Genomic DNA, 19470 nt, shown 5'->3' with positions numbered 1-19470 from the left:
TTGGATCGGAAATTGGCTTGCTGAAAGAAGACAGAGGGTGGTAGTTGATGGGAAATGTTCATCCTGGAGACCAGTTACTAGTGGTGTACCACAAGGGTCGGTGTTGGGGCCACTGCTGTTCGTTGTTTATATAGACGACCTGGATGAGTGCGTAGAAGGGTGGGTTAGTAAATTTGCAGACGACACTCAGGTCGGTGGAGTTGTGGATAGTGACGAAGGATGTTGTAGGTTGCAGAGAGACATAGATAAGCTGCAGAGCTGGGCTGAGAGGTGGCAAATGGAGTGTAATGCGGACAAATGTGAGGTGATGCACTTTGGTAGGAGTAACCGGAATGTAAAGTACAGGGCTAATGCTAAGATTCTTGGTAGTGTAGATGAGCAGAGAGATCTCGGTGTCCATGTACACAGATCCTTGAAAGTTGCCACCCAGGTTGACAGGGCTGTTAAGAAGGCATACAGTGTTTTAGGTTTTATTAATAGAAGGATCGAGTTCCGGAACCAAGAGGTTATGGTGAAGCTGTACAAAACTCTGGTGCGGCCGCACTTGGAGTATTGTGTACAGTTCTGGTCACTGCATTATAAGAAGGATGTGGAAGCTTTGGAACGGGTGCAGAGGAGATTTACTAGGATGTTGCCTGATATGGAGGGAAGGTCTTACGAGGAAAGGCTGAGGGACTTGAGGCTGTTTTCATTAGAGAGAAGAAAGTTGAGAGGTGACTTAATTGAAACATATAAAACAATCAGAGGGTTAGATAGGGTGGATAGGGAGAGCCTTTTTCCTAGGATGGTGACGGCGAGCACGAGGGGGCATAGCTTTAAATTGAGGGTTGAAAGATATAGGACAGATGTCAGAGGTAGTTTCTTTACTCAGAGAGTGGTAAGGGAATGGAACGCTTTGCCTGCAACGGTATTAGTTTCGCCGACTTTAGGTGCATTTAAGTCATCATTGGACAAGCATTTGGACGTACATGGAATAGTGTAGGGTAGATGGGCTTTAGATTGGTGTGACAGGTCGGCACAACATCGAGGGCTGAAGGGCCTGTACTTTGTTGTTATGTTCTATGTTCTAACTAATTTGGACATAACCAGAATGAGAGTAATGATTGTGAAAGGAGAGATATTTTTGTCTACAGCACTAGAATAATTTGAACCTCTTTGAATTGTGCCAAGGATCGTTATTTCTAAAGTCCGTTGAAAGGTCAGATTTAACATGTTGGAAAGATGACAACTTTTTATCAGGTGTGATACTGTGGTTGTTATTGGATGAATAGTTCATTCAACTGGGCAGCCAATGTATGTGCATATAAAATTCTGGCATTGTAACTAGATAATTTTGATTTCAATTAGTTATGTTGTATCTAACATAAGATAAATCTCTATTCTTGACCATGCAATGTTTGGACTATTGTAACAACCAGGCTGGTTTCGTAGAATCATATTGGAAAGGAAACCTGCTATCCTTGCCCAGTCTGGTCTATGTGTGGTTCCAGTTGGACAACACCCCGGTTTAGTCTTAACTGCTCCCTGAAATAGCCTAGAAAATCATTCAGTTGCATTCAAGAAGGCAGCGCCTTCCAAAGGTGGTATTTTAAGGTCAGTTAGGATTAGGCAGTTAATAACGGCCTTTGTTGCAATGCCACATTATATTGACTAAATGGAAAAAAACAACAAATTGCTTTGTTCTGCTTTGAAATATTTGTGAAGATCAGGTGTTCAGATTTGATGTGGAACTTGAAACTTCAGACTTAGAAGCCAATGTGCTACCATTCTGTAAAATACTATGATTCATTTTTTTAAATGTTGGGTTGTTAATGACCGAACTGTGTGGATTCTGTTGTTTCCAGATTGAGACAATTTAGCATTGGTTGGTGGGTGTTGATGAGCTGTTATTTTAGATTGGAATAATCATAAAACTGTTTTGAGTTAAAAATGTTTTCTCCATTTTAAAGGGTTTTGTGAGAATAAAGGAGAGTTAGAATATTACTTTGAAGCAAAAGTTTGTGTCTACTCAGCGTTGAAACCATGCAGTGCACTTGTTGTCAAAGCATGACTTAAAGGATGTGTATTTATAGGCTGAAAGCTATTTTATGTGAAATATTAGAAGTTGACATGGTAAATGTTGTATCTACCACCTTAAGCAGGGGATTCCAGTTCTTTGCCTAATAAGGAAAAAGCCAGTGTACAGACCACATTAAGACTAAGTAAGTTGGGGAGCAATGTAAAGTACGCTTCCTGATGACCAATAAAATTTTTAGGTAGTTTATTTTTGTATGGGGTTTGAGGAGATAATTGAGTGGCTTGGTAGTTGCTTTATCGTTGCAAAAAAAAATTCAGAACTTTTTTTTCAAATCAGAAACGTAAGGTGGTAATTTGGATGAGCAATATTGTAGAGAAAGATAAAAATTTGTTTTCTTGGAAATTTGAGTTGATCTTAGTTTTGAGTAAATTTTAACCTCAAGCTAAATCATTTGAAGTAAAATTTTATCAGGCAATGTTTTAGTTATTGCTTTAAAGCTCGACAATTTGTTAATATAATTAAAGTGACAGTGTGCTGTTTTCTACTACTTGTATACATCTTCCAAGTATTTCTGGTTTGTATGTTTCCAATAAATATATTCTTCATACTGCTGCAAAACTTTAAATATTTAATCTTAAATATTTCATTTCCAAGAAATGTGGAAAAGATGAACTTAATTTTGTGTAAGGGTTTCTTTGAAGAGGTTGTTACTGGATCACTGGACACTTGGTCTTTTTTTAAGAAAGACTTCATAGAAATGATGTGGCTGAACTGCTTACCGTGTTGTGGACCTCCTCTTTAGCTGGGAGCAAGAGGTCTGTGAGGAAAGGCTGCCCAGAGCATCTTTTTCCATTTCTGAAAAGTAAACCTTACATGAGTTATGGTTGAAGCCTGATGCTTTTTCCACTTCAGAAAGAGTTACTGAGGAACTTGTAAATATTATTTCAGCTGAGCTAAGTTGTGTTTGTGAGACTTCAGGGACAACCATATGAACAAAGAACAATGAACAAAACAGCACGGGAACAAGAGATAACACAGTGTGGAGCTGGAGGAACACAGCAGGCCGGGCAGCATCAGAGGAGCAGGAAAGCAGATGTTTCGGGTCAGGACCCTTCTTCAGAAATGGGGAAGGGAGCTCTGAAATAAGTAGAGGAAAGTTGGGCCTGGGGAAGGTAGGTGGGATGGTGATAGATGAGTGCAGATTGGCAGTCATGGGGATTGGTGAGTGAGGTGGGAGGAGCGGTTAGGTGGGAGAGAAGATGGACAGGTTGTGTCAGACCATGGAGGTGGGGATGAGAGGGAGGGTTGGCCATGGGATGAGGCTGAGGGTTGGGGAGATTTTGAAACTAGTAGAGTCCACATTGAGACCATTGGGCTACACGCTCCCAAGGCGAAATATGAGTTGCTGCTCCAGTTTCTGGGTGGCGTCATTGTGACACTGGAGGTGGCCCAGGATATAGACGTCATCCAGGGAGTGGGAGTGGGAGTGGGAGGGGGAGTTGAAGTGGTTTGCAACAGGAAGGTGTTGACGTTTGTCGTGAAAAGAATGCAGGTGTTCTACAAAGCAGTCTCTGACATTCTGTTTGGTCTCCGATGTAGAGGAAGCCACATTGGGAGCAGTGGATGGATGTGCAGGTGAACATCAGTCTGCTTTGGAAGGTCTGCTGCATCTGTGTCTATCCTGGGCTGCCTCCAGTGTTGCAATGACGCCACCCAGAAACGGGAGGAACAGTACCTCACATTCTGTCTTGGGGTCGTGTAACTCAATGGTCTCAATGTGGACTTTACTCGTTTCAAAATCTCCCCACCCCCCAGTCTCATCCCATGACCAATCCTCCCTGTCATCCCCACCTCCTTGACCTGACACAACCTGTCCATCTTCTCTCCCACCTATCCGCTCCTCCCACCTCATTGACCAATCCCCACTGCTGCCTACCTCCACTCATCTATCATCCCATCTACTTTTCCTAGCTCCAGCCCTCCTCTCTCTTTATTTTGGAGCTCCCCCCCCCACCCACCCGACCTCTTTTCTGAAGAAGGGTCCTGACCCGAAAAGTCAGCTTTCCTTCTTCTCTGCTGCCTGGCCTGCTGTGTTCCTCCGGCTGCACACTGTTATCCCTGACTCCAGCATTGGCAGTTCTTTCCATCTCTGAGCACAGGAACAAGCCCTTCAGCTCTCCAAGCCTGCACTGACATATTTTGCCCTTCTGTACTAAAACTGTCTTCACTTAGAGGATCCACATCCCTCTATTCCCTTCCTATTCATGTACTTGTCCAGGTGTTTCCCAAATGCTGCTATTGTGTCTGCTTCAGTCATTACCTCTGGCAGCACATTCCAGGTATTCACCACTTTGTGTGAAAAACATGTCTCACATCTCTTTTAAATTTCTTCCCCTGCACCTTGAACTTGTGTTCGCTAGTAATTGATCCTTCTACCCTGGGAAAACGCCTTGTACTTTCCACTCTATCTGTGCCATTCACAAACTTATAAACTTCTATCAGGCCACCCCTCAATCTCCTGCGTTCCAGTGAAAATAAACCCTGTATATCCAGCCTTTCTTCGTAGCCAAACTCCCCTATATCAGGCAAGATCCTGGTAGAAACAGAAAGAACTGTGGATGGTTTCAATCCAGAACAAAAACAGAAGTTGCTGGAAAAGCTCAGCAGGTCTGGTAGCATCTGTGAAGAAAAAGTCGGAGTTAATATTTTGGGTACGGTAACCCATCCTCAGAACTGATGGTAGCTGGGAAAATGTAGGTTTATATACAGAAGATAGGGAGTTAATGATAGGGTAGAGCCCGTAGAGAGACACCAGCAGTTGGGTAGACAAAGGAGTTGATAATAATCTGGCTGGGAGGGTGAATGGTCATTAATGACTAACAATAGGTCGTGTGTAATAGCAGGCTGTGTGATAACAAGGCCTGGTGTGTGGGGTAGGGAGCTGGGACATAGGAGAGTTTAGGCCCTAAAATTATTGAATTAGTTACTGAGTCTGGAGGGCTGCAAGATTCCCAAGCGGAAAATGAGGTGCTGTTCTTCCAGCTTGCGTTGAGCTTTGCTAGAACACTGCAGCAAGCCTGAGACAGAGATGTTGGCCAGGGAATAGGGTGGTGTGTTAAAGTGGCAGGCAACAATAGCTAGGGGTCTTTTTTTTGCACGCAGAACGTAGATGTTCTACAAAGTGGTCACCCAGTCTATGCTTCCTTTCCCCAGTGTAAAGGAGACCACGTTGTGAGCAGCGATTGCAGTAGACTAGATTCTGGGAAGTGCAGGTAAAGTAGTACTGCTTCACCTGGAAGGTGTGTTTGGGCCCTTGGATAGTAGAGAGAGGAGGTAAATGGGCAGGTGTTGGACCTTCGTCGGTTGCGGGGGGAGATGCTATGAGGGGTGTTGGGGTGAAGGAAAAGTGGACCAGTGTGTCCTGGATGGAGCGGTCCCTGCAGGCAAACGAGAGGAGGGGAAAGTGTACCTAGCAGTGGCATCTCGCAGGAGGTGATGGAAATGGTGTCTGAGGATCTTCTGGATGTGGATCCTAGTAGGATGGCAAGGACAAGGGGAACCCTATTGCCGTTGCGGGAAGGAAGAGAAGGGGTGCGGACAGAAGTGTGGGAGATGGATTGGGCCCTGTTGACAACAGTGCTGGGGAATCCTTGATTGAGGAAGAAGGTGGACATTTTGGAGGGTCCCTTATCAAAGTTGGCCTCCTCTGAACATATGCAACCAAGACAGAGGAACTTAGAGAATGGGATGAAGTCTTTACAGGAAGCAGGATGTGAGGATGTGTAGTCCAGGTAGCTGTGGGAGTCAGTGAGTCTTAAGTAGATACCAGTGGCCAGTCTATCCCCAGAAATGGAAACAGATGTTGAGGAAGGGAAGGGACAGCACCTCATTTTCTGCTTGGGGACCTTGCAACCCTCCATACTCAATATCGAGTTAATAATTTTGGGGCCTAAACACTCCCATGTCCCAGTCCCCTACCCCACACACCAGGCTTTACTGACAAATAATCTGCCATTACACGCTATCTATTGTTAGTCACTAACAGTCCCCATTAACAACTATTCACCCTCCTAGCCAGATTGTTATTGACTCCGTTGTCTATCCAATGTTGTTTTCACTCTTTGGGTCTTAACCTATCATTTACTCCCTACCTCATACCCCTCCCTATTTTCTGCATATAAACGAACATTTTTCCAGCTACCATCAGTTCTGAGGAAGGGTCACTGCACCTGAAATGTCAACTTTGATTTTTCCTTCTCAGATGCTGACAAACCTGCTGAGCTTTTCCAGTAACTATTTTGTTTTCATTAACATCCTATTAAGTCTTTTCTGTACTGTCTCCAAAGTGTCCACATCCTTCTGGTGGTGTGGTGTGGTGATCAGAACTGTACGCAATATTCTAAGCGTAGCCTAACTAAAGTTGTGTAAAGCTGTAGCATAACTTGCCTATACTTATACTTAATGCCCCTTCCAATAAAGGCAAGCATGCCACAGGCCTTTTTACTACCTCTATCTACCTGCGCTGTCACTTTGTGATCAGTGGACCAGCATGTCAATACTCCTAAGGGTTCTGCCACTCACTGTCTAATTTCTACCTGTAATTGACTTTCCAAAATGTATCACCTCACATTTGTCTGGATTAAACGCCATCTGTCATTTTTCTGCCCATGTCTTCAACTGATTTATATCCTACTGTATTCTCTAACAATCATCTTCACTATCCACAACTCTGCTAATCTTTGTATTGTCTGCAAACTTACTAATTAGACCAGCTGCGCTTTCCCCCAAATCATTTATGTCGACCATGAACAGCAGAGCTCCCAGCACTGATCCCATTCCAAAAAGCAAACTTATACCGCCACCCTCTTATCTCCTATGACTAAGCCAGTTTTGTATCCATCTTGCCAGTTCACTCCTGATACCATGTGACTTCACCTTTTTGTACCAGTCTGCCATGAGGGGCCTTGTCAAAGGCTTTAACTGAAGTCTATGTCGATAGCATCAACCACTTTTCTCTTCAATTATCTCTGACCTCCTCAAAAAGCTCGATCAAGTTAGTGAGGCATGACCTCCCACACAGAAAACTGTGCTGTCTATTGGTAATAAGTCCACTTGATTCTAAATGCGTATGAGTCTTGTCGCTGAGCATCTTTTCCTGTAATTTTCCTACCACTGACGTGAGGCTCACAGGGCTGTAATCTCCTGGATTATCCCTGCTACCCTTCTTAAACAATAGGACAATATTAGCTATTCTCCAGTGCTCTAGCAATTTGTTCCCTCACTTCCCCAATATTCTGGGACAGATGACATCAGGACAAGGAACTTATCTACCTTTTAATATTTTAAAAGGAAGTTCAACACTTTTTTATAATAGCAACTTGCTTAGAAATTTGGCATCCCATACCTGAGATCATCCTCCACCAACCCCTTCTCTTTGGTGAACTTGCAGAATGGGTTGGTACCTGGGACTTCGATGTTGTGGCCATTTCGGAGACATGGATAGAGCAGGGACAGGAATGGTTGTTGCAGGTTCTGGGATTTAGATGTTTCAGTAAGAACAGAGAAGATGGTAAAAGGGGCGGAGTGTGGCATTGTTGGTCAAGGACAGTATTACAGTTGCAGAAAGGATGTTTGGGGACTCATCAACTGAGGTAGTATAGGCTGAGGTTAGAAACCGGAAAGGAGAGGTCACCCTGTTGGGAGTTTTCTATAGGCCTCCGAATAGTTCCAGATATGTAGAGGAAAGGATAGCAAAGATGATTCTCAATAGGAGTGAGAGAGACAGGGTAGTTGTCATGGGGGACTTCAACTTTGCAAATATTGACTGGGAACACTATAGTTTGAGTACTATAGATGGGTCAGTTTTTGTCCAGTGTGTACAGGAGGGCTTCCTGAGACAGTATGTAGATAGGCCAACAAGGGGGTGAAGCCACATTACATTTGGTGCTGGGTAATGAGCCTGGCCAGATGTTAGATTTGGAAGTAGTGAGCACTTTGGTGATAGCGATCACAATTCTGTTATGTTTACTTTTAGTGATGGAAAGGGATAGGTGTATACCACTGGGCAAGAGTTATAGCTGGGGGAAAGGCAATTACGATGAGATTAGGCAAGATTTAGGGAGCATAGGACGGGGAAGGAAACTGCAGGGGATGGGCACAATAGAAGTGTGGAGCTTATTCAAGGAAAAGCTCCTGTGTGTCCTAGATAAGTATGTACCTGTCAGGCAGGGACGAAGCTGTAGAGTGCGGGAGCCGTGGTTTATGAAGGAGGTGGAATCTCTCTTCAAGAGGAAGAAGAAGGCCTATGTTAGGATGAGATGTGAAGGCTCAGTTAGGGCGCGTGAGGGCTATGAGGTAGCCAGGAAAGACCTAAAGAGAGAGTTCAGATGAACCAGGAGGAGACATGAGAAGTTGTTGGCGGATAGGATCAGGGTAAACCCTAAGGCTTTCTATAGGTATATAAGGAATAAAAGAATGACGAGTGTAAGATTAGGTCCAATCAAGGAATGTGGTGGTAAGTTGTATGTGGAGTCAGATGAGATAGGGGAAGCGCTAAATGAATATTTTTCAACAGTATTCGCTCTAGGAAACGACAATGTTGTCGAGGAGAATACTAAGATACAGGCTACTAGACTAGGTGGGATTGAGGTTCACAAGGAAGAGGTATTAGAAATCCTACAGAGTGTGAAGATAGATAAGTCCCCTGGGCTAGATGGGATTTATCCTAGGATCCTCTGGGAAGCCAGGAAGGAGATTGCCGAGCCTTTGGCATTGATCTTTAACTCGTCATTGTCTACAGGAATAGTGCCAGAAGACTGGAGGATAGCAATGTGGTTCCCCTGTTCAGGAAGGGGAGTAGAGACAACCTTGGTAATTATAGACCAGTGAGCCTTACTTCAGTTGTTGGTAAAGTGTTGGAAAAGGTTATAAGGGATAGGATTTATAATCACCTAGGAAAGAATAATTTTGATTAGGGATAGTCAGCACAGTTTTGTGAAGGGTAGGTCGTGCCTCACAAATCTTATTGAGTTCTTTGAGAAGGTGATCAAACAGGTAGATGAGGGTAAATCGGTTGATGTGGTGTATATGGATTTCAGCAAGGCATTCGATAAGGTTCCCCACAATAGGCTATTGTACAAAATGTGGAGGAATGGAATTGTGGGAGATATAGCAGTTTGGATTGGAAATTGGCTTGCTGAAAGAAGACAGAGGGTGGTAGTTGATGGGAAATGTTCATCCTGGAGACCAGTTACTAGTGGTGTACCACAAGGGTCGGTGTTGGGTCCACTGCTGTTTGTTATTTTTATAAATGACCTGGATGAGGGCGTAGAAGGATGGGTTAGTAAATTTGCAGACGACACTCAGGTCGGTGGAGTTGTGGATAGTGAGGAAGGATGCTGTAGGTTGCAGAGAGACATAGATAAGCTGCAGAGCTGGGCTGAGAGGTGGCAAATGGAGTTTAATGCAGACAAGTGTGAGGTGATGCACTTTGATAGGAGTAACCGGAAGGCAAAGTACTGGGCTAATGGTAAGATTCTTGGTAGTGTAGATGAGCAGAGAGATCTCTGTGTCCATGTACACAGATCCTTGAAAGTTGCCACCCAGGTTGACAGGGCTGTTAAGAAGGCATACAGTGTTTTAGGTTTTATTAATAGAGGGATCGAGTTCCGGAACCAAGAGGTTATGGTGAAGCTGTACAAAACTCTGGTGCGGCCGCACTTGGAGTATTGTGTACGGTTCTGGTCACCCCATTATAAGAAGGATGTGGAAGCTTTGGAAAGGGTGTAGAGGAGATTTACTAGGATGTTGCCTGGTATGGAGGGAAGGTCTTACGAGGAAAGGCTGAGGGACTTGAGGCTGTTTTCATCAGAGAGAAGAAAGTTGAGAGGTGACTTAATTGAAACATATAAAATAATCAGAGGGTTAGATAGGGTGGATAGGGAGAGTCTTTTTCCTAGGATGGTGACGGCGAGCACGAGGGGGCATAGCTTTAAATTGAGGGGTGAAAGATATAGGACAGATGTCAGAGGTAGTTTCTTTACTCAGTGGTAAGGGAATGGAACGCTTTGCCTGCAACGGTAGTAGATTTGCCAACTTTAGGTACATTTAAGGCGTCTTTGGCTAAGCATATGGACGTACATGGAATAGTGTAGGGTAGATGGGCTTGAGATCGGTATGACAGGTCGGCACAACATCGAGGGCCAAAGGGCCTGTTCTATGTTCTATGTTCTATGAATACCGACACACAGTATTCGTTTAGGACCTCACCTTGGGATTCGCTTCAAGCCTGTTTGCTAATGACTTTTCAAAACCATTTTTAACCTTTCTAATTCTTTGCTTAAGTTCTTTCTGCCCATCAACACCCATCCTCCTAGACCTGACGTACGCTTTTGTTTTCTTTTTTTTAACCAAGGTCATGACATCCCTGGTCATCCAAGGGTCACACAACTTGCCATACCTATGCTTCATTCTTGCAGGAATGTGCTGCTCTTATCAACTGTCATTTGAAATGCTTCCACATGTCTGATGTGGTTTTATCCACAAACCGCTGCCTCCAATCAACATTCTCCAGTTCCTGCCTAATATTGCAGTAGTTCACCTTTCTCAATTTAACACCTTCACCTGGAGCCTGCTGTTATCCCTATCCATGAGTATGTTAAAACTGACGGTTCTATGGTCACTAGTCCTGAAATGCCCCCCCCCCCACTGAAACTTCACTCACCTGGTTGGGCTCATTTCCCAAACCAGGTCTAGCATGACCCCTTCCTTCTCTGGTTGGACTGTTTACATATTGTGTCAAGAAACCCTCCTGAGTGGTCCTTACAAATTCTGCCCCATCCAGGCCACAAGCACAAAGTGAACCCTGGTCAGTATTGGGAAAATTAAAATTTCCTATCACAACAGCCCAGCTCTCTTTACATCTTTCCAAAATCTACATTTTCTCTCCTCTGTCTCTCGCAGGCTGTTGGGAAGCCTGTAGATCCCCAGCACTGTGCTTTCACCTTTCCTGTTCCTGAGTTAATGTTGCCTTGGTGCACAAGTCCACTGATGTTTCCTCTCCCCATACAGTTGTGAGATACTCTTTTACCAGTAATGCAACAATGTGGTTAGTAACTTGACTGCATTTGCCAGAATATCAGAGCGATAGATTTTGAACCATTCTATTCTTTGCTCCTTTGTCTCCAAGAATAAACCTTTAGCCAAAGTATTTTTTTCAGAAAGCCAATCTTTGCAGAAAATTTTCTTCCCCATTTTCCCCTGAAAGATGTGTTTCTGTAAGGACAGTTATTTGTACTATTATATTACTGAAGTTGTATATTATTGAACGAAGATGTTCATTTTTGTCTTAATGATCCCGTAACTATTAAGAAGCCTAGGTTGATCATCATGATTTAAAACCCAATTTTTAGAAGGTAGATAATTGTCCATTTTGACAACTGAGTAAAGTATTTTTATTTGATGTTTTGATTTGTAGAGAAGTGGAACTAGACTGACATTACACCTCTCCAGTCATGTTTGTAACTAACGATGATGCAGGTTTCACTGTCCTTGATTGAAGAAAGCCACAAGTGTTCATATGAAAGCAAGAGGTCTTGCTCAGTAATAGTGTCCCTACTTAGGACCAGAATGTCCAGCTTTCAGTCCCACTTGCGAAAGTGAGTCTCTCACATGCCTGAACAAGTTGATCAAAAGTATTTTCTATACCAAAGCTACACAACATAACATAACCACTGGAAACCTAAAAGACAAAATACTGGAAATAACCAGCAGACCGAGCAGCATGTGTACAGTATTATGATCCCAGTTGATGTTGTAGGATGTCTCATTTACCGTATTTAAAAATAAATCACCGTAGCTACAGAAAAACTTACATGTTAGCTGTTAAAGTCCTTTAGACCAAACCTGTGTGCCATTAATTCAAAATCCAAACTTTAAAATAAATATTTATTTTAAATCTCACACCTTATAGCATGACTGAGAGATTTGATGTTTCACATTGCATTTGAATTGGGAAAAGATAGAAATGTCGAAAGGAACAGGCTGGAAAAATTACAAAAGAGAATTAAGCGTTGAGATGAATGGCAGGAGGATCAACTGACAAAGTTGGTGTTAGAAGTACAGAGTTTTGGTTGTGGGACAATTGAACACCAATGGCTGATATATGAACAGCTGACACCTAAAAACAAAATTGAGAATCGAGTAAAGCTGAGACCTGAAGTGGAAACAATTGGGCAGAAGTTCTGAAACAAGATTTTTGAATTCAGTAAACTTGGAAGATTCTTTTTAAACAAACTGCTTGAAGAGCTCAGCATGCCAGGCAACATTTGTGGAGAGTTGAACAGAGCTAATGTTTGGAGTCCAACAGGACTCCTACTCTTGGAGAATGAAGTGTCACTTGAAAGTTGAAATGCTGACACTTTAGCTTTCATTGAGTTTCAGATGGAACATTGCAGAGAGACAGGGTTGGAAGTGTCAGCAGGAGAGCAAGGTGAAAAATTGATGTGACAGTTACCAGAACCTTCTGAGCTGAGCATTGAATTTGGCAGTTTGAGTGTCTGGTTGATTGCTGACAGACAGCAAAAAGTGGAACTTGGGGTCCTGTTGTGAGTTGTATAGCCAGGCAGGCTGTGTTATTTGCAAGTATGCATATTTACCAGCAAAGCAAGATGTAATTTCCACAGCCGTCAGGAAAATTCAGTTGTATCGACTTAGAATCCAGTAAGAATGAGGGTGATGCAATGTTTTTTAAGTCAAAAGTTTTAGACAGTTATTTTTCCTTTGCTAAAGGGTACTTAAATAATAATTGCCCCTTTCTAAAATGGTCTGTCTGTGAAGCCTTTCGAATTAAAAATGTTAAGGTGAACTCAGATTTAAAACCATTGAATAAATGCTTAAAATGATTGATTAAATGATCTAGTGCAAAAGCATTGTTTCAGGAAAGTGCTTTAAATGAATTCTGTAAAGCAGTAATCTTTTGGATGAAAGCAAAATGCTGCAGATGCTAGAAATCTGAAACAAACACAAAATGCTGGAGAAACTTAGCAGGTTTGGCTGTATTAGTGGAAAGAGAAACATAGATAATGTTTTGAGTCCGATATGACATCTCTAGGATGTTCAGCCGAGCTCTCCTGAGCAAATGAAGAGTCATGTTCATCCTTGCCACAAGGATGCCACCCTCTAGTATCTTGCACAAATAATCTTGTATGATTAGGGCAAAGATATTGGGTCTCTTCTGGACCCTGACCTCTATCTCAGAACCCCGCTCTTCCACCCTGGGCTGTGTCTCAGACTCCCACACTTCTCCCATCCCCCTCTCTCACAACCCTTCGCACTCTTGCGGCACAGTAGCAGCAGCATGTGCGGATTCTCAGCCCAGGAGCCTGGAACTTGTCTACTGCATCTGCGTTGCTTTGTTTTCTTTCTATGCTCTTTCTAAAAAAAAGTTTCAATTTTATTATGGAACCTTACTTACTTACTTTTAATGAATTAGGTGTAAGGCCCAGCGACAAATTGGCTTCCAATGGCCCACAGTGGCAGTATGGGTCTGGCACCTGATGGGGCAGTCTCCCAGTGTGCTGGTCTTGTCTGGGAGTGGCAGTCTTGGCCTGGTGTGGCAATCTTGTTCTAGCTCGAGGTCTCATCCCGTCGTGGATGTCTTTGGCTTCCCAGTATTCCAGTAGCGTGGCATGGAGGTCTTACCTTTCCTTTAAAGGTGGCACCTGGGTCTTCCAATGACCTGGCATGGAGGTCTAGTCCTGGCACAGAGATCTTGTCTGGGCATAGCAGGGTGGTCTTGGTCTGGTTTTCTAGTGTACTCCAAACCCAGGAATTGTTAATTGAACTGTTTTTTTTACTTTTTTTCCTTCTTATTTATGACCTGCTTTCATTAACTTAGGTGCTGTGATGATGACATAAAACCACTTTTTTTGGTAAAAAGACACGTGACAATAAATTGCAATTCTAATCAATCATAATCACTTTTTTTATTCTACATTCACCCTCTATCGCTCTACCTTCTCCCCTGCCTTGCCCCGCCTCCATTTGCTACACTCTTCACACTGACATTCCCCAACGCCCCCCCCCCCCCCCACACACCCCCACTTACCCATCCACCCCTCATCTCTTATCCCTCTATCCTTCCCAGTCCATACTTCACCCCCTCCCCCACTTCCCCATCCATATTCTCCTTCTTCCCATCTCTCCCTCCCCGTGCATCCTTCACCCCCTCCACTTTCCCCGCTTCCCTGTCCAGCCCTACCACACTTCCCTGTCCAGCACCCCCCCACATTCTGACCCCTCCCCTGTTACCCTCCCTCTCTTCCTCGTTGTCCGTTTCACGCCTGTGACCCTTCTTCCCCGTCCCCGTTAGCCTGTACCCGGTTTCCTGTTCTCCACCCCCCCCCCACCCCGTTTCATCTTCCACCACTCTGTGCCCCTCTTTAGCCCTGTGCCTTCCCCCACACCGTGGTCCCTGCCAACACCCCACCCCCTCTGGTCCCCCCTCCCTCTCTGTTCCCTCCACCCCTCTGTTGCCCCTTTTCCCCCCTCCACCCCTCTCTTTCTTTCTCTTTCTCTTTTTCTCTCTCTCTTCCCCCACCCCCAACCACACGTGCTCACTCGCTCTCTTTACTTCTCTCTCACTCTCGCTTTCCACCTCCTTTCCCATTTTATTTTCCCTCGTCCCACCTCTCTTGTCTGTCACTTGCTCATGCTCTTTTGATCACTCACTCTCTCCCCACTTCATTCCCAGCTGTCTCCCTGTTTTCTCTCTGTCTTCCTTCATCTTTTCTCACTTGTGCCGTCAGCATCATTATTTTTGCCCGTCTGTTCTTGCCAGTTCACCCTGACTTTCTCTCTGCCCTTTTCCCTGTCGTCCACATTGCTCACTTGGTTGGTTTGGTCTTTTTGCTGTTTAATTCATTCGTTACATACGGGCATGCTGACAAAGGCACTGTTTATTGTATGCCCTAAGATTTTCTTGGGAAAGTGGTGGTAAGCTGCCTTCTTGAACCATTTATAGTACATTTTCTGTTGGTAGATGCATAGTACTGCTAGGTAGAGGTTGTAGGATTTTGACTCAGCACATTGAAGGGGCAATAGTAAATTTTGAAGCCAGGTTGGTAAATGCTTTGGAGGGGAGTTCCCAGTTATCTGCTTCCCTTTTCTTGTGGATGGTCATAGGTTTGGAAGGTGTTGTCTCGGGAACCTTTGAATTTCTTTAGTGCTGTTGTAGATGGTACGCATTGCTGCTTTAGATGTGGTGCCAGTCAGGGACTGTTTTGTCCTGGATGGTGTCAAGCTTATTGATTATTATTGGAACTGCCCCCATTAAGGCAAATGGAGAATATTGCATCACATTCCTGACTTGTGCTGCGTAGATGGTGAACAGGCTTTAAGGAATCAGGAGTTGTTACCTTGTGTAGAATTCTTGCCTCTGATCTGTTTTGTAGCCACAGTATTTATATGGCTAGCTGAAATTTTGGTCATTGGTAACCTTGGGACGTTCATAGTGGGGTTTCAGAAGAAATGCATTGAAAGTCAAGGGATGATTGTTAGATTTCCTTTTGTTGGAGAAGGCCTTTGCTTGGCAGTTAAGTGGCATGCATGTCAGTTACTATTGTCACATGGGGTGAAGTTGCATGGGGTCCAGGGTGTACTAGCTAGATGGGAAGAAAACTGGCTGGGCAACAGGAGACAGAGAGTTGTAGTGGAAGGGAGTTTCTCAAAATGGAGAACCATGACCAGTGGTGTTCCACAGGGACCCGTGTTGGACTCACTGTTGTTTGTGATATACATAAACTATCTGGAGGAAGGTAGGCTCATTCAGAAGGTCAGGAGGAATGGGATACAGGGGAACTTAGCTGTCTGGGTACAGAATTGGCTGGCCAACAGAAGGCAGCGAGTGGTATTAGAAGGAAAATATTCTGCCTGGAAGTCAGTGGTGAGTGGTGTTCCACAGGGCTCTGCCCTTGGGCCTCTACTGTTTGTAATTTTTATTAATGACTTGGATGAGGGTATTGAAGGATGGGTCAGCAAGTTTGCAGACGACACAAAGGTTGGAGGTGTCGTTGATATTATAGAGGGCTGTTGTAGGCTGCAGCGGGACATTTGACAGGATGCAGAGATGGGCTGAGAGGTGGCAGATGGAGTTCAACCTGGATAAATGCGAGGTGATGCATTTTGGAAGGTCGAATTTGAAAGCTGAGTACAAGATTAAGGATAGGATTCTTGGCAGTGTGGAGGAACAGAGGGATCTTGGTGTGCAGATACATAGATCCCTTAAAATGGCCACCCAAGTGGACAGGGTTGTTAAGAAAGCATATGGTGTTTTGGCTTTCATTAACAGGTGGATAGAGTTAAAGAGTCATGAGATCTTGTTGCAGGTCTATAAAACTTTGGTTAGACCGCACTTGGAATACTGCGTCCAGTTCTGGTCACCCTATTATAGGAAAGATGTGGATGCTTTGGAGAGGGTTCAGAGGAGGTTTACCAGGATGCTGCCTGGACTGGAGGGCTTATCTTATGAAGAGAGGTTGACTGAGCTTGGACTTTTTTCATTGGAGAAAAGGAGGAGGAGAGGGGACCCAATTGAGGTAGACAAGATAATGAGAGGCATAGATAGAGTTGATAGCCAGAGACTATTTCCCAGGGCAGAAATGGCTAACACGAGGGGTCATAGTTTTAAGCTGGTTGGAGGAAAGTATAGAGGAGATGTGAGAGGCGGGTTCTTTACACAGAGTTGTGAGAGCATGGAATGCGTTGCCAGCAGCAGTTGTGGAAGCAAGGTCATTGGGGTCATTTAAGAGACTGCTGGACATGCATATGGTCACAGAAATTTGAGGGTGCATACATGAGGATCAATGGTCGGCATAACATTGTGGGCTGAAGGGCCTGTTCTGTGCTGTACTGTTCTATGTTCTATGTATAGAGATCGTAGGAATTGCAGATGCCGGAGAATCTGAGATAACAAGGTGTAGAGCTGGATGAACACAGCAGGCCAAGCAGCACCTTAGGAGCAGCAAGGCTGATGTTTCAGGCCTAGACCCTTCTTTAGAAATGGGGTAGGGGTAGGGAGTTCTAAAATAAATAGGGAGAGAGAGGGAGGTGGATAGAAGATGGATAGTGGAGAGGAGACAGTCAGGTCAAAGAGGCAAGGATGGATCCAGTAAAGGTGAGTGTAGGGAGGGAGAAGATAGGTCAGTCTAGGGAGGATGGACAGGTCAAGGGGGCGGGATGAGGTTAGGTAGGAGATGGGTGTGGGGCTTGAGGTACTATGGAGGAAGGTATAGATGGTCTGATTGTCAAGTTTGCAGATGACACTAAGATTGGTGGAGTAGCAGATAGTGAAGGGGACTGTCAGAGAATGCAGCAGAATATATATAGATTGGCGAATTGGGTGGAAAAATGGCAGATGGAGTTCAATCCAAGCAAGTACGAGGTGATGCATTTTGGAAGATCCAATTCAAGAGGTAAATGGAAAAGCCCTGGGGAAAATTGATGCAGAAAGATCTGGGTGTTCAGGCCCATTGTACCCTGAAGGTGGCAATGCAGATGGATAGAGTGGTCAAGAACGCTTATGGCATGCATTCATTTATCGGAATGGTATTGAGTACAAGAGTTGGCAGGTCATGTTACAGTTATATAGGGCTTTGGTTTGACCACATTTGGAATACTGCGTACAGTTCTGTTTGCTATGTTACTAAAAGGATGTGGATGCTTTGGAGAGGGTGCAGAGGAGGTTCACCAGGATGTTGCCTGGTATGGAGGGTGCTAGCTATGAAGAGAGGTTGAGTAGATTAGGATTATTTACATTAGAAAGATGGAGGGTGGGGGTGGCAACCTGATTGAGGTCTACAAAATCATGAGAGGTATAGATAGGGTGGATAGCAAGAAGCTTTTTCCCAGAGTGGGGGACTCAATTACTTGGGGTCACGATTTCAAGGTGAGACGGGGGGATAAAGTTTAAGGGAGATAAGTGTGGAAAATTTTTTACGCAGAGGGTGGTGGGTGCCTGGAATGCATTGCCAGCGGAGGTGGTAGAGGCAGGCACAATAGCATCATTTAAGATGTATCTAGACAAGATACATGAATAGGCAGGGAGCAGAGGGATACAGATCCTTGGAAAATAGGCGACAGGTTTAGATAGAGGCTTGGAGGGCCGAAGGGCCTGTTCCTGTACTGTAATTTTCTTTGTTCTTTGTTGTTCACTCTAAACCTGGATATCATCTGGGTTAAGCTGGATTTGGACATCGAATGCTTCGGTGTCTGAGGAGTCAGAAATTGTGCTGAACTTTGCAGGATTGCCAGTGAGCATTTCTCACCTCTGACCTTTTTTTATGGAGAGCAAGGGATGGTAGAATGTGTGACATCACTCCATGTCACCCTGTTTTCTTCCCGTGTTCTCCCCACCACTTACCTAATTTCTTTTTTCTCTCTTTCTTTCTCTCACTCCCCCTTTTCTCTCTCTCTCTCTCTCTCTCTCTCTTTTTCTCGCTCTCTCTCGCTCTCCCCTCCCCACCCGCTTCGCCCCACACTCACCCACACAGCTTGTTTTCCTCTATCCCCCTCTGCCTGCATATGTGCTCGCTTCTGCTTCCCTTCCCGTCTGCCCACGCGTGCTCTCTGCCTCTCTCCCACCTCCCACTCTGCTTCCTCCCTGCCTCTCTCGCCTTGCCCCTTTGCTTGCTTCTCTCTGTCTCCCTCTGTCTCTTCATTTTACCTACTTGTTTACCTGCTAAGCTATTGAGGAGGTCTTTGTGATGTTTACACAGTGATGTTGTAATTTTTTCATCTAAGAAGCTGATGCTAACATCTTAGCTAACTCTTATTCAGATAATGGCAGGATTAGCAATTTACTCAATAATTTGTTTTCAGTTTTTTCTTTTTATTAACAACTGAATGTTACACAATACAATGAGACAGCACTTCAAGTTAATTTTGACTGGAAGTATTTTGCACATAAAGATAACCTTTCGGGAGCCATGTTTTGGAGCTGGACCATGTGGAGAATTCAGTTGCTGTGAGTCTTAAACCTTTTGTTTATACGGTAACTGAAACAATTTGTTTAAATCTGACAAAGATTTGTAGGAATCGTAGATCATGTAAGTGCAAACATAGTCTTTTGAAGCAGTGTCTATTTTTAGCGTGCTTCGGAGAGAAGTAGAAAATCCTCATAGAATGTAAATTGGTACTGCAGTCCTCACACGATGCTCCCAACACTTCTGTGCAAATGATAAATTTAATCTACTGCAGTCTGATGTGTTCTGTTATGGCCATTATTTTTGTACTTGTATGCCAGCATGCTGATTCATTGTACAAAAAGAATTTCAGCTTGTCTGGAGGAAATGTTAGTGTACAAATGCACATAATGCATCAAGCTCATTCTACTGCCTGAACAAATGGACATGTAAACATGAAAGATGCTATGCAATTGCTGCAGAAATAAAGCTGTT

General features: G+C 44.1%; 1 protein-coding gene across 2 annotated transcripts in view; it reads left to right on the top strand.

Moving 5' to 3' along the window:
* The window catches only part of enah (ENAH actin regulator), a 350400-nt gene that overhangs the window by 20593 nt on the left and 310337 nt on the right, over nt 1-19470 (top strand). Inside the window, exon 1 of one of the 2 annotated variants that reach the window (XM_059645100.1) lies at nt 18775-19037. The exons of the other annotated variant lie outside the window; for it this stretch is intronic. Within the exon in view, the coding sequence (XP_059501083.1) occupies nt 19000-19037 (38 nt within the window). The 5' untranslated portion in view covers nt 18775-18999. Of the gene's footprint in view, nt 1-18774; nt 19038-19470 lie in introns of those variants that run through there. 2 annotated transcript variants of the gene reach the window in all.

The sequence above is a fragment of the Stegostoma tigrinum genome, chromosome 4 (assembly GCF_030684315.1).
Source record: "Stegostoma tigrinum isolate sSteTig4 chromosome 4, sSteTig4.hap1, whole genome shotgun sequence".
In the NCBI taxonomy this organism is placed as follows: domain Eukaryota; kingdom Metazoa; phylum Chordata; class Chondrichthyes; order Orectolobiformes; family Stegostomatidae; genus Stegostoma; species Stegostoma tigrinum.
This window is presented reverse-complemented; position numbering and strand designations above follow the sequence as displayed.